Source organism: Astyanax mexicanus, chromosome 22 (assembly GCF_023375975.1).
Source record: "Astyanax mexicanus isolate ESR-SI-001 chromosome 22, AstMex3_surface, whole genome shotgun sequence".
Classification (NCBI taxonomy): domain Eukaryota; kingdom Metazoa; phylum Chordata; class Actinopteri; order Characiformes; family Acestrorhamphidae; genus Astyanax; species Astyanax mexicanus.
This window is the reverse complement of record NC_064429.1, coordinates 29,006,274-29,032,856: the sequence shown is the minus strand read 5'-3', so window position 1 is coordinate 29,032,856 and position 26,583 is coordinate 29,006,274. Positions and strand designations below refer to the sequence as shown.

The following is a 26,583-nucleotide window of genomic DNA, read 5'->3' as shown; positions in this document are numbered from 1 at the left end:
CAGTAATTTACACGAGAAAAAAAGACTATACAGATTTCAGAAACAGGTGTTTATTGACAAAAAAAAAGGTCTTCCTTTGTACAAGCCTGTCGATTACACACTTCCACAAGTTCCAACTACATAAACCTCACAGTCGCACAACCACCAAATCAAGCTCGACACGATTCCCACATCGATTGATAGCTTGGGCACTTATTTATTCACTGTTTAATTAGCAATAAGCTTCACTGATTAAATAGCTGCTATGAAGTTTTTTTCAAAAGAATCCCACTGCAAGCTTTGAAGAGCAGTATGTCTTTGGTCAATGAATTAATGATTATGAATTATGTAAATATCCATTTAGAGAAAACAGTGATTTAAGAACTGTGTGTACACACACACACACGACTGGAAAAATAGCACATGAAAAGCCCTTAATTTAATATCAAAACGTGAACATGTGTTTTCTATGAACACTTCTCTATTATATTTTGATTGGTTTTGATTGATCAGATAGATATGGCATGTTAAGTTATTTAACACAATCCTCATACATTATCTCATTATAAATAATCATAAAAGTGTTTCTCATTATCTACAAGAAATCTGTAAACACAGACTTATTCATAGATGGTTAAAATAGAGCATTAGAGACATTTCCATACAAATACGATTCTCAGCACACAAAATAGAGAACATTTCATTATCAATCATTGCTCAGTAAGGATTTAAAAAGGCACGAGAATGACAAAACACATGAAACACATACAGATAAAAAGGATAATGGTGGGAAATATATTTTTTTCAGCCCTTGTTGGCTCTGAGTGTTAGTTTGAATACACACACAAGCCTTTTACAGATTTTCAGATTCGACAAAAAAAAAGATTTAGTATCATTCATTTAATGTGTAACTTAACCAACAATCTAATGCTGTGTTCAGACTGCAGACAAATCGGATTTATTTCTCAAATCAGATCTATTTAGGCTGCATTCACATTACAAGCCACATTGCTCAAATCAGATTTTTGCTCAGATTGGATTTGGCTATCCTGACGGTTCACATTCACAAATGTAAGTGATCTGTATCTGTGTGTAATGTGAACAAATCTGTCCCTGAAACGCCGTCTCACATGCGCACATTGATACCTGTATAAACGTCGTCTCCCTTTTTCACCACCACCAAAAAAATGTCATATTAGAGAGACGACTCGTATCTTTATAAAGGGAAATGGATGTGTTTGTTAGCAGCTCATATGTGGAGTATCTTTTGCTGGAGTGGAGAAACAGTAAACAGCTGGTCTGAAGTACTGAAGCTCGGGTTGAGGAGGTGAAAAAAGGACAGGTGGTTTGCTTTTGCTGTTTTTGCAGCTATAGCTGCACAGCTGCACCAAGAGATGAGTTGTTGGGTACAAGAGAGAAGCACGTAGCGCATGCATAAAAGCGTAAAAGCAAAAAGATGAATGAATTCCGATTTGACTGTTCACATTCATGTCACATGTCCACGGATGAGACATGTATCCGATTTAGGACCACATATGAAAGTGACTTAAATCCGATTGAAAAAAAAATCAGATTTGGCACGTTCACACAACCATGAAAAAATCAGATCTGAGCCACTTCGAGCAAAACATCAGATGAGTCACTTCAGATTAGATTTCAACATGTTCTTTTGCATCAAAACCAATATAACCACTGTATAAACTACATTCTAAATCACATTAAGATCCAATTTCCAAAAAAACAAAAACGACCAAAAAAAAAAAAAATTGCTTATGGTCCCTTTCTGTTCACACTCCCGACAATCGGTCTAGATCCAAGCTAGATATGACAAAAATCAGATTTATACTGCCAGTCTGAACATGATCAGCCTAATTGATCAAGCTGTAGTCAAGAAATGTAGGTACTTAGCCCAACATCATCTTTTAGATGTTTTAACAAGGCAAATCACAAATCATTTGCTGTTAGTTTTACAAGAAATAAAATAAAATACAATTAAAACATGAAGTTCCTCTGATATGTAACATGTTAGCTTTACTCACTTTGAGATATACAGTATATACAGTACTGTGCTCTTTTCTGGAATATTTGGCAACCACAATATTGAATTATTATTTAACGTGAGAGAACCTCATTTATTTTGGGCAAATGTTTTGTTGGTATATCTGCTCTGCATTTCAAAAAAATATTTAAAAGCTCCCAGTGGTTTTGTAATGTGTTCTCTTTGACAAGCAAGACAAAATAATTTGAGGTTATTTAATTTGTAATAAATTAATGCAATAAAGAAAATCTACGACAAAATAGCAAAAAGAAAAAATGTGTTCTGTATTTGGTCTTTGGTCAAAAGTTTTAATTACAGTGAATTCCTACTAAATACTGATACTCTACATTCATTTTTCCCTATATTTGTGAATGATTTTTTGGTCCAGATCAGATAAGAACACTAGAAATAATGATGTGATAAGGTGCCTTTTAAACTTCTGCACAGTACAGTAAATAAAGAGCTCAAATGTGATATTGTGCTTTTTAATCTCTTTTTAAATAGAATCTCTCTCAAAAAGAAAAAATATACATATATATTAATCTGCGGACTGCACAACTAATAGTCTAAACATAGTGTATCTTTAGGGGGGGAAAAATATAAAATAAGAATTGAATCTAAACCAACTAAACAATAAAAAGAAAAAAAAACTTAAATTTCCCTATATACAGAAATGGCAGTGGCCTCTTAGATAATAAAAGGTTTCCAAGGATCAACATAAAACAACAACTATATACCTTCATTTTAAGAGAATTCTAAGATTATCTACAGAAATTAAAGCCAAGGAGAAAAAACAAAACAAAAACACAATAACAACACAAACATAAATCCATAAAACCAGATAAAGATAAAGATTTGATATAAACCACAAAACAATTAAAATAAAGTAAGCTTTTGTTTTAAATTTAAAACAAAAAAAAAAACAAGAACACAGTAGTACATAAACGCACTGCTCCTTTGAATAAAGGAGAGGAGAATTAAACGCTTGTACAAAAAGCTTCACAGTTTGAAACAGGATGTGAGCACTCCTCTTAAGTTGAGCAAGACGGCACCAAAACAAACACAGCTTATTAAGGAGGACGTCTGAGCGGCAGCGTAATACCTGCCTGTCTCCTCTTCCTCCTGCTGCTCCTCCTCTTCCTCTACAGTGCTGTCTGTGGCTTAGGCTATAATCACGTCACGTCACAGCAGCTGACTGCCGGCTGGTTCCTCTGTGACTAGCTAGCACAGTTAGCACAGTTCTACTGGAGATGGTTAGAAGTGTTCCTCATAATAAAGCTCAGAGCTCAGAGTATTCACTGGTGGTTGTTCTTATTCAGAAGAAGGTCCAGCATTAGTGAAACTGTATCGGAGTCTGTGTAGAGAAGAGGTATTTAGCTATGGACCCTTTTTTTAAGGCATGCGGAGGGCAATTCTGGTCCTGGAGGGCTACATCCTGGAGTTTATTGGCTTTCCCCACCTCAAACACACATGCCTGAACTCTGAACCTGTTAATTGTCAGGACTGTTAGATCTGTATGAGCAGGGAAATCAGCTTTTTGTTTTATTTATTTATTTATTTATTTTGGGTCCTGGATTTTGTCATCGGAGAACTTCGATGTAATTGTAATTGACTTTTGGTGTAGTAAAATACGATTAAGAGTACTTACCTTTGATGAATAGCCCACCTTTGCTCTCCCACAGCTTTTCAAGATCCAGTCTTTTTTTTTATTTTTTTTTTACAGTTTTTCCAAACATGCTTTAAAATGGATGATATGGGGCATATTTTGTCCCTGCAGATAAATGGCTTTTTAAACCGTTATCTGGCCTCAAAGTAGCTTCACAGCTCATCTGTAGAATCCGGAGAGCCCCGACATTTAAAACGAGGCATTAATAACTTTAAAACTGCACAATAAGCTGATTAAAAAACACAGTTTACAACTCGTAGCGTAACCTATGCTCTCTGGGCGCCACCATCTTAAGGTATAGGTAAAAGATGGCGGCGTTCTGAGATTAGATTACGCTACAGGTTGTAAGCTGTGGTTTTTAATAAGCTCCTCGTGCAGTTTTAAAGTTATTAATAGGGGTGGGCGATATGGCTCTAAAATAATATCACGATATTTCAGGGTATTTTTGCGATAACGATATACTTGGCGATATAGGAAAACTAAAATAATTCATTAATTTCAGGAATATAGTATAATAGTATAACAGAATAATCATAATGTGGCAAAATAAATAATATAGCATAAAATAATATAAGGCAGCAAATAATATTGCAGAATATTTAGTGCATGCATATCAACTGCAAACTAAAACAATTATACAATAAATACACTTAAAGCTTCACAGTAAATAATAGACTACTTTTAAGACAGAACAGCCCTATTATCACGATATGGATTTTTAATATCATGATATTTCTGTGTCACGATATATTGTATACGATATAATATTGCCCACCCCTAGTTATTAATGCCTCATTTTAAATGTTAAAGAGCGTAATACAAAGTATTTCAGCATGAAAGTACGTATTTGTAATGTGTGACAGCATCCTGTATCATTACTACATCTCTTGGGTTTGTAACAAACCAAACCGTGTGAAAATCGGGTAAAAATTGTCAATTGCTCAGTGTAAAAAAAAAATGCAATGGGCACCGGGAGGCAGGCTATGCAAGGTCTATGTATAGATGTCTATGACATTATCAGTACAAAGATGGCGGCGCTTAGAGATTGTAAACAGTGTATTTTAATACATTTCTTGAGCGCTTTTTAAGTTATTAATGCCTTATTTTAAATGTAGGAGCTCTTCGTATTCTGCTAATGAGATGTGGAGCTAGTTTGAGCTTGGATAACGGTGTAAAAAGCGATTTATTGGGGCAAAATATGCCCCAATATGGCGGTTGTACAGAGTGCTGAGCAAAAAGCGTAAAATTACTGGATCTCAGAAAGCTGTGGGAGAGCGGAGGTGGGCTTTTTAACAAAAATAAGTTCCTTAATCATGTTTTACTACACCAAAAGTCCATTTAACACCAGAGTTCTCCTTTAATGGTGTAAAAATAGCTAATTTATTTGCATGGGGAGCTCCATGCCTTTATCACCAGCATTATAAGCATGTTGGGAGATCTGTTTGAAAGTGTTGCATTTCAAAGTACTGAGGGCAAACAGAAGTGGGCTATTTAACAAAAGCTCGTACTCAGTGTTATATTTTACTACCAATCAAGTGCATTTTTCATTGAAGTTTTCCAAAACAATATGAATGTCAATGATTGGATTGCTCAAGAGAGTGATCTCCATTCATTTGGTTTATATGTCAACTGACCCCATAGATCTAAAATAAGAGAGAAGATAGTTGGCACTTTTTTCATTACTCAAATTGTCCTAAGTAGGTGTTTTCAAATTCTTGAACATTTAGGCACCAATGACTCCTGGTATTAACATATTATAACAAGCTGTTCAGACTCTGGACTATGCTGTAAAGAATCTATGTTTAGAGATGTTAAAATCGAAGGGGAGGAACCAGAGCAATGCTTGGCTCATTCATTGATCACTAAAGGAACATTTCTTGTGATGACTGTTTTTCGGTTCTCCTGCCCAAAACACATTAAAAAGGAATAACAACAACATATCGTCGCTGTCCAATGAAAAACACTTCTCTATTTTTGTCAATTTTTAGTTTACTACATAATTTGAACAGAGAAACTGTCTCTTACACTGTGCAACAATTTCTTGATGAACGGACCAATAGAAACTCTTTAAAATGACCTGACATAAACTCTTTTTACATTGCCTTCCATTGAAAGTTTACAAGTTTTCTGTAAAGTTGCTGTTTTGGAGATAAGTGTTTTTCATTGGCCAGCGACGATATTCTACTTGTGAAACGTGGTCATATGCACAACGGACCATGACCAACTCTGAATGTGGATTTAGTGCCCAGATGACAATGCATCTTAGAGATATGTGACCAAATTTGCACCTCTAATATATCTTCATTTAGGATTGTTTAAGATCATTTATGAGTATGCTAATAATCCCAGAACTAAATGGATCATGATTTATACCTAGCTACGGTGGCTAATCAGTTCTTATACATATGAAGTTCAAATAACTACAGATACTACTTCCAAAATCCAGGACCCGAAGCTGAATTCATGATCTACAACTGATGATGAAGACGACAATGACTTGTGATGCAAACATGAGATATGAGGATAAAAAGAACATTAAAATAAGCACAGAACCATCATCATCACCACTCTCTCTATTCACAGACACTTTAAACGCTACCTCTAGGTACTAGTCACTATAAGGCTAAAACAATCATCTCCATGAAACAAATGAACTCCAATTATGAAAGTATGAAATTATGAAAATAGTCTTGTTCCCAGAGTTGAAAAGAGAAGCATGGCAGTTTAGATATCAAAGGGATTGAGAGATCCTTGTGTAAGGCCCTGAGAGAAGTGTGTATATATGCGTAGATATGTTTTGTAAATATGTGTATTTTTGTAAAATGTGCTTGTAAGTCCATATGTATGGCCTGTGGCCCCTACTCAGCCTGTGGCCATATGGGCAGAGCATGAGCTTCAGTATTAAAGACGTATTTATCCAAGCTGACCAGGTTCGGGTCGTCTGAAAACAGCAGGTAGAAGTACTTCAGCGTCTCGCCCAGGAAGAAGCTCTCCATCTTGTCTCGAGGACTGGGATTTTTCGGGTCCCGCACATTATTGATGGAGGTATAACCACCTGTCTCGACCTGAAGGGGGCAAAAGGGGGAGGGGAATGTCAGAATTAAGGGTGTGTCGTATTGTATCATACACAATTTATATATATATTAGGGGTGGGCAATATGGCTCCAAAATAATATCACAATATTTCATGATATTTTCGTTGATAACAATAATCTTGTCGATATGACAAAACACTGAATTAAAAAAAAGAAATAAATAAATCACAAATACACTACTGCAACAAAATTAAAATTTAATTTTATCAATATTAAAAAATACAATCATTTTATCAGATTTGTAACTGACGTAAATGATCCAGAATGTCATAATAATAATGCTGCACTCCAAATATCTCCATATATCCAGGATTAAAGTAAAATAAATGATACTGGACAGATATAATCTGTCTCTAGAAGATCTATAATGGGAAATGAAAACATTGTGATTTTTTTTCTTTTGCTAAAAACAGCAAAAAAAAAAACAAAAAAAAAAACAAACAAACAAAAAAAGTACCCTGATGTAATAATTAGGGGTGGTTGATATGGCTCGATATTTCAGAGTATAATATCGTTCACGATATTCAAAAACGTTGGCGATATTATTGAATCAGGGTACTACTTTTTGCTAGTTTTAGTATAAATAAATTAATTAATTAAAAAATTCACACGGTTCTCCTTTTCAAATTATATACTACTAGTATCATGAAATTCTGGATCATTGACTTCTGTTACAAATCTGATAAAAATTATTGCATGTTTTAATATCTCAGTTAGGGAAGTGCCATATCATATCGTATGCAATAATACAAATAAATTTATTTTGTTGCAGTAGCGTATTTTTGAAAAAAATGTTGTCGTATATCGCCAGTATCGTTATCGTGAAAAAAAAGCATGAAATATCGTGATATTACTTTGGGGACATATTGCCCACCCCTAATGTTATCTATACTTTGCTGAAGTAATTATTATTTTCACACAACTCTACTCCTTACATTTTAAAAATAGCCTATTTTTTACTCCTTGTTTTCATTCTGGCTTCTCTTTATTCAATAAAACCCCTATCCAGATAAATCTCTTCATCCAGATAGAGTGAATCTGATTGTGGTAGAGAAATATAAACATATACCATATAGTGCACTATAGGACTCTGTGGTGCAGCCTAAGCTTTTGTTCTTATGGGCTTGTATTTTTCACCTTGCATTACTTTTACTTTTAGACTTTAAGTAGTTTTGAAACCTGTACTTTTACACTTTTACTTAAATAATAAAAAGCTTGAGTTGATACAGAAGTATTTTAAACCCCAGTATCTATACTTCTACCTACAGAGTAATGAATGGGAATACCAGTCACACCTTTGCCTGCCACCAATCTTTACAAGTAAACTATTAATTTAATATCAACAATCAATCGATAATCAAAACCAAATATCGCAATCTGATAAAATCTCCACAAAGAAGTATGTTCTTGGAATTAATAAAAAAATGTCAGTGTTTTTTCACATTACTAAGCTTATTGTTATCACAAAAATACAATAAAAAATATTATACTATTTTAGTGCCAAATCTCCCTCTCAAAGTCAGAATCAGAGGACAAAACAAAGATAAAATAGCCAAAAATATCCAAAGCAAGTGCAAATCGATATTCAGCACAAGGAAAGTCAAGGCAAACTGAAATCAGTGTCTCAAACTGAGCAGCTCAGTGTTTATGTAAAGCTAGTGAAATGAGAGAAGCCAAGCAGCAAACCATTAGAGACATTTAGAGCGCACTCAAGCCAACGACACCTACGCCTGGCTCATACACAGCTCAGCGCTCTGGCTTACAGCCAGCGTGGAAGAGGAGCCTGAATGTGTGATTGGCAGGAGAATATCTAATCTACTGTGTGATAAAATAAAACATGGAGCCAGACCAAGCGTCAATCCAGAGTAACACTACACCACACTTAGCTGAATAAAATCAATCAATTAAGATGTGTCACTATCACAAAGTAGGCTTAGAGTTATTGGAGTATTTAATGACAATATGCATAATAATTCATTTCCTTCTGAAGAAGGAAAGAAAATAAAAGTCTATTGGTAAATACTGCTTTAATTCTTGGATTTGTGTTAGACCTTTTTTGCAACTGGAATAATCACTGAATCATTAAAATATTTTCCCTAAATTTAAAGATGTTTCTAGAAAACCCTACTGAAATGCACACATACAGCTTGGCTAACTTAATATCAATATATATCGCCACTATTTTGCTGTTACTGTAAATTTCGCTGTTGCACCTGTTGGTTGGTTGGTTATTGGGGTTTTATTGCCACGTCAGCGCATATTTGGCTATTTGTGGCATACACTTGCTTTTTATACAAATTAAAAAAATAATAATAAGAGACCACTTCAGTTTCTGAATCAGTTTCTCTGATTTTGCTATTTATAGGTTTATGTTTGAGTAAAATAAACATTGTTGTTTAATTCTATAAACTACAGACAACATTTCTCCTAAATTCCAAATAATAATATTGTCATTTAGAGCATGTATTATTTGCAGAAAAAATGATGCAGAGCTTTCAGACCTCAAACAATGCAAAGAAAAGTTCATATTCATAAAGTTTTAAGATTTCAGAAATCAATATTTGGTGGAATAATCACAGTTTTTATGCATCTTGGCATGTTCTCGTCCACCAGTCTTACACACTGCTTTTGGATAACTTTATGCCACTCCTTGTGCAAAAATTCAAGCAGTTCAGTTTGGTTTGATGGCTTGTGATCATTCATCTTCCTCTTGATTATATTCCAGAGGTTTTTAATTTTAATTTAAATTTTAAGTGGTCTCTTATTTAGTTATTTTATTCTTGTCCAGACAGAGCAAAGTTGTTCAAAGGTTCTAGCACAATAAGGGAAATATATTTCGCTACATATGTATTAAATAAGGTGTTTGAATTTGATATGCGATAAAAACTTTAAGATCTTCCCTGGTGCGTTTTTTTCAAAAAGGTCTTTTACGTTCTTTTCTTGGTAGTAAGATTGTCTTTTATGCTTATAGGCAGGGCGTTGCAACTGTTACTCTAAATATTGCAACTGTTACTGTACAATGAGAGCTTGGTGCTACAATATATAAAATATAGCATCAGCCATCTTGCTGATGTTCTACTCACCCTTGTGTATTTGTTGAAGCTCTGAAGGATTTCCCATCCCCAGTTCTGGTACCTCTTGTCCTTGGTGAAGCGGTACAGGTAGAAAAGGCTTTCCACAGTCTCAGGTCGTAAGAGGTTGTGTCTGTCTGCAAGCTGTGGACACAAGACCGCATTGTTTCACCCCAGACCATTCAATGATCATCAACAGTCTCAAATCCAAACAGCGCTCAGGGTTGGGTAAATACAGTGGTGCTTGAAAGTTTGTGAAACCGTTAAAATTTTCCATATTTCTACAGATTTATTTCAGCAGAATGTAGATAAGGAGATCTAAATCAAACCATGAGACAAAGACATTAGACTTGCTGCCATAGTTACTGAAGAAAATAATTTAATATTACATATCTGTGAGTTGCAAAAAAAAAAAAAACATAAAAAAAAAATAAACCTGCTTTCAGTGTAGCGACCATTGCAACGAAACATTTCCGGTAATTGTAGATAAATTCAGCCCATTCCTCTGAATTAATCAGCTTCAGCTCTATTTTACTGGTAGGTTTATGAGGTAAGGACTTTGACTTGGCCATTGCAAAACATCAACCTTTGGGTATTCTTCTTTTTGTCCATTATTTGGTCGAATGACTAGTGTGCTTTGGGTCGATGTCCTGAAATTTTATTTCAAGATTTGCTGGTATATTTCAGAATTCATTGTTCCGTTAATGACCCAGATGCAGCAAGAAAGGCCCAAACCTTGATAATACTACCACCACCATGTTTTACAGAGGACATTCTTTATGGCAGGGGTGTCCAAACTACAACCCGTTTCCTTTTTTGGAGTGGCCCGCTAGGTATTTTAGAAATAAAATGAAAGTTGGTCCGCAGGTTTTTATAACATGAGATTCAAAGTTTGAATGCTAGGTGAAAAACGGACAAAGAGTCTATATGCGGAACGAATGTGCAGTTGTAGCACGGAAAACGGGCAAAAGAGTCTAAAACCGGCAAGAATGCGCAGCTGTAGCACGGCAAACGGGCCAAAGAGTCTAAAAGCGCAGAGAATGCGCAGTTGTAGCATGGCAAACGGGCCAAAGAGTCTAAAAGCGCAGAGAATGCGCAGTTGTAGCATGGCAAACGGGCCAAAGAGTCTAAAAGCGGCAATAATGTGCAGTTGTAGTGCGGAAAACGGGCCAAAGAGTCTAAAAACTCCAAAGAAACGAACAATGGACAGGAAATGCAGAAAATTTCAGGCATGTTGGGAAAATTACTATTTTTTATCTGAGTACCGAGGGAAGTGTGTATGTATAATTTATCAGGAATCAGTTGCCGCTGTCCAAGATAGATAAAGATAGTAACTCAAGTAAAATGATGTGTAAATGATAGTAATTCAAGGAAATGTTTTAATATAAGTAGTATATTTCATTATTTGTTTTATTACAGAATCTGTGGCCTGTGACTGCACATATATTTCTCCTTCTGGCCCAAACAAAAAAGGTTTGGACACCCCTGCTTTACGATGTCTGTACAAACAAGTAACAAACAAAGTCAAACACTGCATTTACCCCCCAAACACCTCTTTTTTCTTGTAATCATCAACTGCTGAACTTTAAATTTAAACAGGCTTCTTTCTTTCAGTGTGACATTTGATTGCATTTTGTAAGCATTACATCCCAGGAGGAAAGTAATTCCGGATTTTCTGTGGACAGCTTTTAAAAAATATATGACTCATGAAAGTAAATGCACTCAGGCTTCCACACTCACTTTAACGTCTACATCCTGTGCGCTGCCTGTCTGCATGTTGAAGTGTGCGATCTCTGGAGCCAGGCCAGTCTCCATCTGGGCGTACATCTGGTAGCAGGTCTCCATCAGCTGTTTTGCCAGCTCCATGTGCTCGGCATCGAGGCCGTGGTGTGCCCCCAGGGCCAGCGTGCCGGGCAGGAAACAAACTAAGTGGTCCTGAGGGAAAATTCAGAAACGCAGAGTATTTATAGCAGCATCTGAGATCTTCCTTTTTAATCCTCTGTTTACTAATTTCTGTACAACTATTTAGTTTCTGAACAACAGGTGATCAGAGTCTAATACAAATATAGATCAGAGGGGTGTTGAAATTTAGAACCCTATAAAAGCCACATGATTTCCATTCTTTATTCAGGCTTTTGGGTAATGTTACATACCATCTTGGGGCTGAAATGTCCGTGAGACAGCTCTCCCACAAACGTAAGGCCAAGGGGTGAAGACTTCTTCAGCAGGTTCTTCTTAACCCCCTCTACAGCCTGCAGATAGTCCTCCAACAACCTACAAAAAGACAGAGAACAGCCTTAACACACTAGAACCTGCTGCAAAAAGGCAAGGAATATAAGTCTGAAGCTGAAATTACACTATAATACTTTAAACCCTGATTTTAACCCAGATTTCTAGTTGTGACATTTTTTCCCCATTGTTTGCTGCTACACAAATACAGGTGTATGTTAAAATAAATAAAATATCATTAAAAAAGTACTTTATTTCAGTAATTCAGTTCAAAATGTGAAACTCATATATTATATAGACGTATTACACACAGAGTGATCTATTTTAGGCGATTATTTATTTTATTTTTGGTGATGATTATGGCTTACAGCTAATAAAAACTAAAAAATTAGAGTTTCAGAAATTTTGAATATTATATAAGACCAATTTGTACTTTTGGCAGTGTACCAAGTCCTGCTGGAAAATGAAATCAGCATCTCTATCTCTACATCTCTACTGACTTTGGACTTAATATAACACAGTGGACCAACACCAGCAGATGACAGACATGTCTCTACAAACCATCACTGATCATCAGTAAATTTTACATTTCATTTGTAAATCAAGGGAGCAGAGTCTGGAGGAAGAGTGGAGAAACACACAGCCCAAACTGCTTGAGGCCTAGTGTGAAGTTTCCACCAATCAGTGATGGTTTGGAGAGACATGTCATCTGCTGGTGTTGATCTACTGTGTTACAGTATATTAAGTCCAAAGTCAGTGCAGAACGTTTTCCCGCAAAATCTTACAGCACTTCATGCTTTTATGGAGATGCGGATTTCATTTTTCAGCAGGACTTGTCACACTGCCCACAATACTGCCAAAAGTACCAATTGGTCTTAAATAATATTCTAATTTTCTGAGACACTGATTTTTGGATTTTCATTGGCTGTAAGCCATAATCATCAATGAAAGAAATAAACGCTATATAATATACTCATCTTTATAATACATGAGTTTCACATTTTGAAATGAATTACTAAACTAAATACTAAATTAGTATCTTCTCAATTATATTCAAATTTTTTGAGATGCACCTGTATGATCAAGTAGGCATTACTACCCACATTCGACAGCGCAGTTGAAAAAAAAAAAAAAGACAGCAAAAGAGCACAAGAGACATACAGGAGAGAAAGCGGAGGAACTGCAACAGTACATGAGACTGAATAAATGAGGAAAAAAAAAGAAAAAAAGGGACTAAAAGAAAATGGCAAGAAAAGTAAATTGAGTAAGCAAGAACACAAAAACTAAAACACACACAAAAAAAAAATCTTCTACAAACTTCAAATATACTGGAGTTCAGTGGTGTTTTAACTATTTATCTACAGCAGCAGAGCCCCCTGGGGCCGTTTAAGACTGTTTGCTTTGTGTACTCAGCCACAGCCAGAACCATTCAGACTGGAAATGTCTGTAAGAATCATTGTTCGGCTATTATTCCCTGACTTTAATATCCACACAATGCTGCCAGATTCTTATACTGTAGGGGCCACGCCACGGGCTAAATCAGAAAGCCTTAGCGGGGCGCCAAAGCTGTTCAAATGGCTCTCTGTTACTGTGAATAAATGTTTAATGGTCTTGCTTTTAAAACACGCTCTGCCCCTGGAGATAAAAACCAATATCACTCGACAGCCTATGAATATTTTAAGTCCACACAGACACACACACTTGTCAAGGAGGGAAGAAAAGGAGGGAAAGAGGCAGCGTGATGTCGGTTTAATCAGACGGAGAGCGCAGTCGAGAGTTAGGTAAGTGCTGAGCAGATCAAACAGAAGCGAGCGAATGAAAGCTGTCGTCTGTGTCAGCGAGCTACATAATCCAGATTGATGTTACCTGCTGTGAGACAGCAGTGGTTCACGCTTAGGGAACAGTGCAGAGGGGACAGGCGACACACTCTTACATAAAACAACTAAACAGCACACAGACAGACAGAAACACAGACAGGCACAGACAGACAGAACTGACTCACTCAGTTTCCTTCTTGCCTCCTTGGATCCACTGTTTGAGCAGATACTCGTAGTAGCTGTCGGCTCTGGCACCCAGAGTGTAGATACCCAGGTGTGTGAACTGCCCGCTGTTAGTGTTGATGAACATGGGCACAAGACCGTCCTGCTTGCCCTCCAGCTTGTGCACCTGTCTCATCACCTCCATCACTGCAGCCTAAGAAGATAGAATAAAGAATAAAGATTGAAGGGAAGGAAAACGCCACCTGGGTTTTATTCAAGCTTGGCAGATAAGACTGGAGACTGATTAAGGTTTATATTACTGTATTTTGGTCACACTATTAGGCACAACTAAAATCCTTTAATATTCCCAAAAATCGTCAGTGTGCCTAATAATCCACTGCACCCTATGTTTGAATTCTATCAGTCAGGTATTAAGAAGTAGTAAAGCCACTTCACTTTAGTTCTCCAGCACCGGGGCTGGAGTAGCATTAGCATTAACCACTAGTATCCATTTCCCCATTCAGAGGTCCGTATTATCGGCCTGTAGCCCGCTGCTAACCCCGTCTAGCACTGCTGGAGCAGCATTAGCGTTAGCCGCTATCTGGCTAGCGCTTCCATTGTTCGAGCTATGTAAGCACTCAGGGTATCTCAGTGTAGATCTAATGGGTGGCATTAGCCGCTAATGCTAATGCTTCAGCCTTAGTGCTGCAGAAATTCAGGAATCTAAGCTTATTGTAAATAAAAAAAAAGCACTTCACTTCCCCAAATGAACGGTTTTCAGGAGATAAATCTGTGTGGATTGACTTTAAAAGAAAGTCTTATTTATTACAGTTTTGCTTACTTAGCTTAGCTTTACTTAACTTAGTTAGCTACCCCCCACCACCACCCAGCAGCGAGACCTGCTAAAACAGTTAGCAAAACAATTTAATTATTACCTAATAGGTAAAATACATGTAGTAAGAATCACTGATCACTGATTTATCAAAAAAAGTGTATTGTTACATTGTTACTCCACGAGTTCACTATAGAATCTGTTGCACAAAAGCATTGAGAATGCGCATGCTGTGTTCACACTAGCAGCGATAAGTCCCTAATGTCGTGAGTTGTGAATGTGTTTGTGGCCATTTGCACTGTCACATTGCTTTATAAAACGCTGATTTATGGCCAATTAGCACAGAGGCTAATTCTTGCTAATTGCTGTGCAGAGACACTGGAAGAAGAGAAACTATCCGAGCTAATTGAAACGCAGCACAGTCTATATTGACGTGACCAATATGGTCTCCTATGAAAATATATCAGTATTTCTTAAGAACTTGTTAAAAAAATATATCACCCAGCCGTAATATGGCACACCCTACTGTGACTTCATAGATAGATAATAATGTGACCAAATAAATACTGATTTACAGAATGTCTACAGGCTTCCTAGTAACTACTAGGGGTGGGCAATATTATATATCGTATATAATATATCGTGACACAGAAATATCATGATATTAAAAATCCCTATTGTGATAATAGGGCTGTTCTGTCTTAAAAGTAGTCTATTATTTACTGTGAAGCTTTAGGTGTATTTATTGTATAATTGTTGTAGTTTGCAGTTTATATGCATGCACTAAATATTCTGCAATATTATTTGCTGCATTATATTATTTTATGCTATCTTATTTATTTTGCCACATTATGATTATACTGTTATTACTGTTATACTATTATACTATATTCCTGAAATGAATGAATTATTTTAGTTTTCCTATATCGCCAAGTGTATCGTTATCGCAAAAATACCCTGAAATATCGTGATATTATTTTAGAGCCATATCGCCCACCCCTAGTAACTACTATACATTATAATATAGTATAATAACATAATTAGCATGAAATGAATCTGAGTGTGTATATAAGCAAGACTACACACAGATTATGAGATTATTATGAAGGATTTAAATATGGACCAACATATGGACCCTTATAAGGCTTAAAGGATTAATCATCTACTATTATTAAAAGACAGCATGATATCACACACACGCACAGCCTGTATCCATGTACCTGATATTTAGGGTCTCCAGTGAGGCGGCCGAGTTCACGGAACTCCAGCTGGATGCTGGTGACTTCAGCCACAGTGCTGTCGGAGGTCCAGCGTGGGGGGTGGGCCGTGCCTTTGCCGATGTTCACGTCCGAATACGGGATTTTGGAAGGGGTGCTGAAGGCCGGCATGAGCCTGGAACCAATATCTTTCTGCAGAATCAAACACAAAACAAAATCGAACATCAATCCGACATCAGCAGCAGTAGGAGGCTGTTGGACTCTAACATCAGCATATTGTCGCCTAAAATAGAGCCGCCTACGATGAGCGGCTTTGAAGAGCATCAGCGGCTTTTATTTTTCCCTTTTTTTAAAGCTGACACTTGACTAAGAGTGAAACATGTGCAGGGAATGACTGTAGTAAGAGCAGAAGGAGTGGAGGAGGCTGTAAAGCATCGAGAGCTACCTCACTCTTTCAGAGAAACAACACACACTCACAGCTTTCTCCAGGAACAGTACATCACCGGTCAGATGGTAAGTGCTGAGCAGGCCACCCAGGATGCGAATGGTGCTCTCGAACAGATTCACGTCCACGTTCTTGTTAAAGGAGAGCTCTTTATCCACCCACTCTCTGGCTTCCTGGAACTCTAGCAATATAAACAACACAGCAGCCGCTGTCAGTCATGCAGGGTAGTGGGCATGTCAGGAGAATCGAAAGCATGCAGCTTAAAAAATAATAATAAATGACAACCCTTTCCTGTAATGTTGCACTTTAGAGGCTTTAAATTAAGTTAATCTTGCCCTTAGCTGGCATTCAAATTAATATAAAAGGGCGATAAAATGAGAAATGCACAGAATTTTCCAGAAAATAAATTATTTGGCAAAAAAAACGTAGAAGAAAGAAGACTGAAATGAAACTAATTTATTAGTTAACGCTTCCTTTAACATCAGGATTATTTAGGCAACGGATGTCAGGTGTTTGGAGCCACCACCAAGCAGCAAGTTTAATTTTACCATATTTTTCACACTATAAGGCGCACTAAAAATACTTTAATTTTCCCAAAAATCATTAGCGCGCCTGTAATACAGGAGTTTCAGTGAAGTTTCTCCAGCAATATCAGCATTAGCCGCTATCGGCACTAAGCGCTAACTCATTGGCCGTTCAGAGGTGAATATTATCAGCCTGTAGCTTGCCGCTAACCCCGGCTAGCACTGCTGGAGCAGCATTAGCATTATTGCGAGCATTTAGCCGCTAAGGCTCCAGCTTTAGTAGAAATCTGGAAATCTAAACTTACAGCTAATAAACTGAAGCCATTTACTCACCTAAGTAAACAGTTTTCATGAGAGAAGATTAAATGTAGATTAATATTCAGTGCTTGTTTGACTTGTCAGATTTTTTTTTTCCTTTCAAAAATTCAAAAAAACTGTTTTGTTAACTTTGCTTAGCTTTACAGGTCTCACCACCAAGCAGTAAGACCGGCTGAATTAAAAGGAAAACATGCAGACACCACTTTTCTATATTTGTGTTGTATAAACGCGCCCTATAATCTGGTGTGCCCTATATATAAAAATATGTTTATTATTAGTGTCCCTTATAATCAGGTAGTGTGAAAAATACGGTACTTTACAGTAATATTTGCAAAAATTATATTAAATAAAAAGTGTCCAGCATCGGGAAAAAGGCAATTACAAAGTGCTGGCTGAAAAGAAGCCCCCCCAACATGGACCTCTTTATAGAGACTGTTAATTACCTATACCGAATGAAAATGATGACATTTTCTTTAAGATTACAGAAAGAAAAAGGAATGAGGTACTGGTATAAGTGGACTAAATATGCATCCCATCTATCCACAAATGAAGAATGAACAGCCTGTGTGCAATATTTAATTATTGATGTATTTTACTTTATTTCCTCTTTTCTCTCCCCCCCAATGCACTTCCCCTGCCCGGTGTGTAACTAATGGTGTATCTAGAGACGTATGGTATTCTGTGCCCCTGCTGCTGTCTCCCCATGGCCTCAGTTTGTTTTGTTGTTCTACTCAAAAACAAAAATAAAAATAAAGTTTAAAAAAAAAAAGTGTCCAGCATCACATTGTCGTTATCACACTTGTTATCAGTCCACTACCTCTTAACAGGAAAACAGACTATGTTGAGCTGTACAGGCCTAGCATAGTAACATTAGCTGAGATAACAGTCTTAGCTTGTGTTTCTTTACCAAATAACTGTCTGCCTTTCTCTGAGTAAACTTTAATTTAAATGTAAATGTTTAACTAGAATTGCACTCCTGAAGTAAATACAGTACCAGTCATAAGTTTGGACACAGCTGCTCATTCAATGTTTTTGGTTATTTCTTTATTTAATGTATTTTCTACATTGTAGAATAATATTAAAGACATGAAAACAATTGAAAAGTGTTTGTTCTCCACATTAATCCCCTGATCTAAACCTGATGAACTGAGACGGTGATTTGAGGTGATTTAATTGGGATGAGCTGGAGCTTCACAGCGTGAAGGAAAAGCAGCAACTATTGTTCAGCACCTCCAGGAACTCCTTCCTTCAAGACGCTGAGAAAACTATTCCAGGTGACACTCCCTCATAAAGACACGGAGATTAAAATACCAACAGTGTGCAGATCTGTCCTCAAAGATAAATGTGATACTTAAACTAACCAGAATATATTTTGTACTTTAGATTTCTTTTAACTTTTTTGTTACAATAATGATTTCTCATGTGTTCCTGTATAACTTTAATATAGTCTTCAATATTACATTTACAATGTAAAAATGAGAACGAGAAGAGGTGTGTCCAAACTTTTGACTGGGACTGTACGTTTACCTACCTTCCTTCAGACCCAAGATCCACATTGTATCCAGAGCATCGACGAGAGTCAGACCCAGCCCAAACCACTCTGAGTGTGATTTGGAAACGGGTTTAAGCTCATCATGGCCCCAGGCGAAGTCTTTGTAGCCCTTCCAGGCATGTCTGAAAGCTTCCCTCACTGCTTCCAGTCTGCTCTCTGCTGGAGAAAGAGAAATATTAATGAGGAAATATAGGTCCAAAACACTGCATCTCTGATGGAAGCAAACACTCAGCACTTTTTCAGACTTGTAATTGACATTAAAGCAATTGTAAACACTTTAATCTCATGGTCTGCTGTAGAGGTTTTGAGTAAGATCACCATGTCTTTAAATGACATTCTACTGAACATATTAATCCTGCATTCACACTCGCAGGCGACAGAGCGACAGACTATCATTTATCTCTTACGGGAGGGTGTGGTTTGTAGCAGTGACTTCACGCAAATGATAAGAGCCATATTCGGACAGGATTAGTTTCACACTTCTACTCAGTGATAAAACTCTTGCATTTGGACTGCAGTTGAAAAAACAGGAGGAACAGTGAGTTTTTTTGTCTTTCTCGATCACGTGACATCGCGTTCAGTAGCTCCTCCATTTCCACTCGCTGTTGTGTTTACAAGGATCTCTATGGAAACGCGTGCCGAAAGTGTAATTACGGTGCGTGGCAGTGGACAAATAGATATTTTATTAAACATGAGGTGATTAAACTCAAGAGATGTGAGTCCGGAAGGGAATAAAATTACTGGAGGACCACCGAGTTCAGCATTTAAAAACAGTAGATAATTCAGCCAGTAATTTTCTCAGAAAACGTCGGAGAAAAACACATACATGGTCGAACTGGTCGGGAATAAAATCACAGAAGACCCCCCATAAAAGAGAAAATTACCCCAGGACCCCCTGAGAAACGAATCCCGTCCGGATAGGGCTAATGACGCAGTAAGTAAGTGACATTCAACACCAATTAGTGAAACAAATTCTTCAGATCAATCACAGACACAGAGGACCGAACTTTTGATACTTTGATACCATACTTAAGTCGTACCCTCAGTATGGAGGTTCTGAACACAACAGAATGTATTACAACCACTGTTTCTGCGTTTCCCATTTTATATGATGCAGTTTTGCACAAAAACAGGCTTTTTGAAGAAAAATTAAGCATTGAAAAAAAAAAAGTTGTGGATAGTTTAAAGGGGTGCTTGTTAGCATGCTAACCAGCCATGCCCACTCGCAACAATGCGAACACACACATACAAGAGACAAATATTTCCTCAATTGTAATTGAGGGCTACCAATGTTTTGTGTGGCTTATAATCCACCTGTTTTTGTGGGGCAATTAGTATTTGAGATCCCAACTAATGACTGGTGCCATTAGTGTAAGTACACAGATATGCCAAAAGTCATGGGACAGGAACTAGTATTGTGTGCCATGACTTTTGCCAGGCTCTGTGAAGGCTTACGAGCATTCCGTTAAATGTGGATACAATTTCTGCACAAGCTGCTTTTCGGTTTCGCACTGACAATTCTAGCCAGACGACGCCAAGCACTGTGCTGTCCACAGTGGTGGTAATGCCTGGAATTCCTCACAACCAACAGAAGTGTGAGAGTGTTCCCAAGTCATCCCTTGCTGTAATGATTCATGATAAATTTACATCCTATCTCATGAGTTCTGGCATGACGGTGTACAGTGTACATGTGTAAAGCAAATCAATATCACAACAACCAACCCTGCTGTACAGCTGAAGGATCCTCAGGCTCAGCTGCCTTCTCTTTCTCCTTGGCGTTAGGGTCTGTGCCCTGCTCTGCTTCAATAACAGCCCCACGCCAACTGTGATCAAAGAAAGAAAGCATATGAAAGTAAACAGCTGGTAACAATACACACAGTTTTCACAATTCAATATGTATTATTTGTAATAAAGCAGTAGTAAATGCCTGTTACATTGTGTACTGTGTGTATCGTGTGCTGTGTCTCTCAATAATTTATAATGATTGGTCTGTAGAAAGTTGTCAGTTCTGCAAGTTGTATTTTCATGTGCTGTGCTAAATTCTGCCTGCCTGCCAAACATTTTTTTTGTTTTTTTTGTTTATAAATAAGGGTCCATCTACAGTTACAGTAGATATAGACGTTTCAAGCATAAGCATTTGTACCCATCCTGCTGCATGATGTGGGTGCATGTAAAAAAAAAGTGTCAGATTTTAGCACAACACCCAGTCATTTATCTTCTTCTTGTTTAGTGAGTGATAAAAGCCAGTCTCAGCTTTCTAGAATTGGTTTGAAAGTGCTAACTCCTCTAACTTACACCGCACTAACAGTCTATATTCACACCTTGTGTCTGCGTCATTTAAATAGCAACAGAACTTGTGAATATATCTGTGCTGAATTAAGTTGATGCGTGATGGTCTGAAAATTAGATGTGTTCACTTAAATTTTTGGTGTATTGCTATCTTGGCAACAGAAAACACAAATGCACCACTGACTGAATACAATCGAGCACACCTGGCTCTTAAAGGGAATAGCAAATTACATGCTGATTGGTTTATTGCATGTTACGCCCAAAAAAAACACCCATGTTTAATTAAGAGAAGTAGTACATGCCTTTTGCACATTTTAAATCGTGCAAGGTGTACTTTTCCCGTCGTTACGATAGCAAAGCCACACTAACAGCTTGCCTAAAGATGGCTAAAACAAACTTATTGTTTGATCACCTGTGACTCACTAATTGATACACTGTAGAAGACTATCTGAGCAAACCCACCTGATGAGCTTCTTGGTCCCATCCTCTTCCTGCACAATCTTCAGCTCAGCTCCCTGAGGCTCGGATCCATTTCCTTTACTCTGCACACGATTCTGCAGGACAGGTGGCCCTCGCTTACGGGAGATTTTTCTCTGCTCCAAGAAAAGCAGGCGTAAGTAGTTAGGACAAGGTCAATGTGCTGCTTTCATCTGAGAAAGCACACGTTTTAATCCTAAAACAAGGTCATAAAGGGAGTGTGTGTGAGTATGTAGATGTGTGTGTATGAAGGAGGAAGCAGGATGCATCTCTCAACAGTTGGACGTAGTAAGTAAGTGGGTCACACTAACCTCTGAAGGTGGCTCATGAAGAGCAAGCCTGGCCTGATTCTTCATATCAACAACAAACGGCTGCTTCCCTTCACTGCCATTCCCCTCCACTGCTGTGTCTGAAAGAGCAGAGAGCTGGAAATACTGCAGCCGTGCACTGAAATAGACCCATACATATCTAGCAGTTCACACTTAAGCTTAATAAAGATGTGCCTACCTCCCGAATGTGCTGAGAGACGAGGATATGTGGCGATTCCGCCAATCAGCAGCAGAGCCAGAACGAACAGGATAAGACTGCGCTGCAGGCGGGATAACTGCTTCCATTTCTGTAAAGCATTAGGAGAAAAGGGGAAAAACCAGGACAGTTTTAGCAAGAACGGTTTTAATTTAACAAACCAAATTAATCAACCCAATAAATTATAAAGCCATTGGACATCTCTTTAATAGCACAACACAACCAAATCTGATAGATCTAATTCATGCTTGTTTTGACAGCTCAATCATTACAAAGAGAGCGAAGGCTGAAACATAATCTCACCCGCCAGCAAGACTGCCTGCGCTGCTTGCCATTTGTGTAGCCTCCGCTGTCAGTTACAGTCAGAGAGACAAAATCCCTTCTTGACGGCGGTTGCATGTCTCAATCTCTCACCACAGGGAGAAAACAGAGACACTGCTATGATGACACACTGGGCTGGAAGCAAAGCAGAATGAGGACAGTAACTGTTAAAACTCTGAGCATGTATCCCTCCATACAACACTGTGGAGCCAGTAGAGCTTGTTTTACGTGTACAGTGGCTACTTGTACAATTGGGCAGCCCACATCTCTGGACTTCGAATAACAATGCAATGATTATGTTGTGGCAGATGTGCTCTAGAAGCAATTAGCACAGGCTGGACAAAAGCCTAGCTTACAGAAGTACTTGTTTGAGTGGAGCTCTTAAAAAGTGTATGGGTATAATCATTAAAAATAAATAATTAATAAGAGAAACTTAATAAATTGTTCCCTTAATTTAATAAATGCTTTAGTTTAAAAAGAAAGCTTTAGATAAACTGAGGTAATGACATATAAAACAGGGGAAGAGTTAATGAAGTAAGGAGATGATTTATTGAACTAAGAAAAAAATATTTATTGAACTGAGGGAAAGACTTGTGAGGGGTGGGGGAACAGCTTCTTACACCATGGGGGGCCCGGGGGAACGATTTGTTACATGGGCCAAGGGAACAAATTTGTACCTGGCGTGTGGAACTGCTTGTTACACGGGCGAGGGGAACAAATTTTTACCTGGCGTGTGGAACTGCTTGTTACATGGGCCAGGGGAACAACTTGTTACCTGGTTACACCGGGGAAGGAGGGAACGGCTTCTTATACAGGCCCGGGGGAACAAATTGTTACACATGTGCCAGGGTAACAAATTGTTACATGGCGGGTAGAACGTCTTGTTACATTGGCCAGGGGACAACCTGTTAAACTGGAGGTGGGAAAGTCCTATTAAACAGGCCCAGGGAAACAACTTGTTACACCGGTCCGGGGAAAAGACTTGTTACATGGGCCAAGGGAACAAATTGTTACCTGGCGTGTAGAACGTCTTGTTACCTAGTGGGTGGAACGACTTGTTACATGGGCCTATGGGAACGACTTATTTAATGGCAGGTGGAACGACTTGTTACATGGTGGAGCACTTGTAAAAGGGTGCCAATGTATTAAAAGAAAACTTGAGAAACGCTGTAAGAAACTAGGTTGATCATTTATTAAACTCAGTTAACACCTTATTAAACAGGGGGAATTACTTAATTTCTGTCTAATTATATTTTATGGAATCTAAACTAAACTAAACCCATTAAAAATCATAAAACACTATAAAATAACGTTACATAGAAAAACAAAGATCATACAGTAAGGGATTGAACACTCGGTGACCTGTGTTCCATCAGGGATTCAGCAGTGATAACAGCAGCAGTGTTTCCTGCTTTACTGAAAACTGTTGCTCAGAAACGTCCACTAAAAACAACACAAAAACACTCAAAACCAGCTAAAATATGAATTTTCTTTGCTTCATTAACGCGCTTTCACACAGAAATAAACATGACAAATGCAGCTAAACTGCTAACGCCAGGTTAGTTATAACGTTAAAACTAACGTCAGCTAGCGTTAGCTAAACCAATACTGACAGTAGTTTTGACTAAGCTACATAACACAGTGGTTTAACTTATTATTTTTGTCAAATATGTACATAAACTACAGCTTTAAAATACGAAAATTAATGCAACCATTTTTTTACCTCTCTGTGTCGGCGCAGCTCCACAGCAACAAGAGCCGCTTTGAGCGGCGCTTCGTCCGGCTCAGGATTTTACGCAAGTCCGAGGCATGGCGCAGGCCTCCTCCGCTGAGAGCGAACAGCCACCAGAAACGAGCCGAGACTCATGACTCCACCGCCGGGGAAATCCACACCGCGCTCACGGTGAGTACATTTTACAACTGGAGAAAAGCCTCCTAAAGCTGCTCAGTTCTGAAACTCTCCAGCTCTGCAGTTTTCTACTGTTTAATCGCAGACGTGGCTTAAAAACTGCCTCTAAACCCGGGGACTCTGCTCTCTGTCTCTCCGCTCCGCGGGTTACTCGCAGGCGGCTGGTCGCTGGGTGCTGTGCGGGGGGAAGCTGCTGTAGTAGCGGGTGGTTTGGCTCTGGTTTCCCGTGAGGCGCCTTCTCCCGGTCCAATCAGAAACCACGCTTCAGGTCCATAATAACGATCCGCTCTGTGATTGGCTGAACCCGGTAAACACTGATAATGATGGGGGACCCAGATACAGTAAAAATCAGGTTGAAAGATGGAAAAATATATATTTAGAGATCTAAATATTTTAATCTGTACCTTAGTTTAGAGGGGACACTATAGTGAGGCTGGGGAAATCATATTAATAAAACAAACAAAATTAAGGGACATCATTTTTATATTAGGGAAACATTTTATTAACTCCATAACATGATTTGTCCCATATACTGGCTACAGGTGTAGGTGATACAAAACCCTTTTTTCCAGCAGTAAAATAACTTATTTACATTCTAAAAAATTGAGGGCTTCGAAATGTCCTACAGGACACTTAGGAAAGCTGTCTGTTTTCTCTCTACTCCACGTAATAATACCAGATCAGTAACAGGAATCAACGCAAATTCCGCAGGTTTTAAAATAAACGTTAAAAACTAGACCAACATAATGAAACTAAAGGTTTAGAGGACATAAACTGTTTGATTTATATCCAGGAAAATATTGATTTTAAAATGAAGTTCAGGAAAGAGCCAATTTTATAATTATAATCATTATATTTTGACATTAGCAGATTTACTTATTTACTATATATATATATATATATATATTTTCTATTACAATTACAGTTATGCTTTACAGTAATTTTTCTTTTCAGACATAAAAGCTTTTTTATTTAATGCTTGAATAGAAACAAAAAAACAAAAATCCTGGCCTGTTAAATTGAGAAAACTGATTTTGACACTGAGGGGATGATTTATTAAATACAGTACCTGTAAATTCTGTGTGTTTTTTTTTTTTCATTTTTAAAAAATGTTCTACATTGTAGATTAATAATAAAGTCATTAACATTTTATTTATTCAAGAAACTTGATTTTGACACTAGGGGGCGATGTATTAAATACAGTACAAGTCAAAAGTTAAATTCTCTGTTTTTTCATTATTTTTAAATGTTCTACATTGTAGATTATTAATAAATATTTTATTAAATTATGACAAATGACAGTACCAATCAAAAGTTAAATTCTGTCTTTTTTCATTATTTTACAATTTTCAACATTGTAGGATCATAGGCGTAGGAACCGGGGGGGATGGGTGGGACATGTCCCACCCAATATTAGAAACAGGTGGATTTCGCTCAGGTCAGCTGTACTATTAATGAGGAGACAGACCGGACCAATCACGGAGCCGGTTCAGGTATTAAGTCACGCCTCTCAGTAGAAACAGCCAATCAGCTTGCTGGTTTTGCGGCGCGCGGAGCAGAGGCAGTTTGCTGTTGGGGAAGCCCCGCCCCCTCGCTGTGAGATTTAGCAGCGGGATCGGGACGCAGCAGCTTCAGCTGATTTTAAAACAGATCTGGATATACGGAGATTTTTCTAAAAGAAAGGTAACGATAGGCTAACCACTTCAACTGTGATGATAGCTGGTTAAAAATACACGTCTCTGAATCAGCACACAGTTTAAACCCACTGTGATTAATAAACTGCAGCTGTGTTAGTGTGTAAGCTTATCTTTGGAATTAGCTAGATTGGGAGTCAAACTGTTTATTCATTTAGGATTACAGGACTTACTGTGAGCTATAATGAACGAAAATATATAAGAACTGGGTTGAGAAACACTGCTGTAACGTGACTTCTGTTCATTTGTATTTCACAGTAAGACCACATAACCTGACGTTTATAAAAGTCTCTATGAAACGTAAAGTTACATTCTTTTACATAAAAGGACACCATCTTAAGAAGAAAAAAATAAAAGTGCAGGAGAAAATGTAAATATACAACAGAATTGACATGCCAATACATAATAATAATAATAATAACA

General features: G+C 37.7%; 1 protein-coding gene across 2 annotated transcripts; it reads right to left on the bottom strand.

Moving 5' to 3' along the window:
* Positions 1-34: 34 nt before the first annotated feature.
* Positions 35-24,662, bottom strand: man1b1b (mannosidase, alpha, class 1B, member 1b). Of its 2 annotated transcripts, none has more exons than XM_007230481.4 (14): positions 24,281-24,662; positions 22,540-22,692; positions 22,219-22,327; positions 22,023-22,120; positions 21,697-21,827; positions 20,668-20,768; positions 18,925-19,104; positions 16,584-16,732; positions 16,110-16,298; positions 14,081-14,271; positions 12,003-12,123; positions 11,590-11,784; positions 9,862-9,993; positions 35-6,748 (listed from the first exon to the last, which is right to left on the bottom strand). In XM_007230481.4, exons 2-14 carry the CDS (start codon positions 22,633-22,635, stop codon positions 6,542-6,544), a joined length of 1,899 nt encoding a protein of 632 aa, XP_007230543.3. In that variant the 5' UTR covers positions 22,636-22,692; positions 24,281-24,662; the 3' UTR covers positions 35-6,541. The 2 variants fall into 2 exon arrangements, with proteins under 2 accessions (XP_007230543.3, XP_007230544.3); XM_007230482.4 differs by having other exon boundaries at positions 18,925-19,101.
* Positions 24,663-26,583: the final 1,921 nt, after the last annotated feature.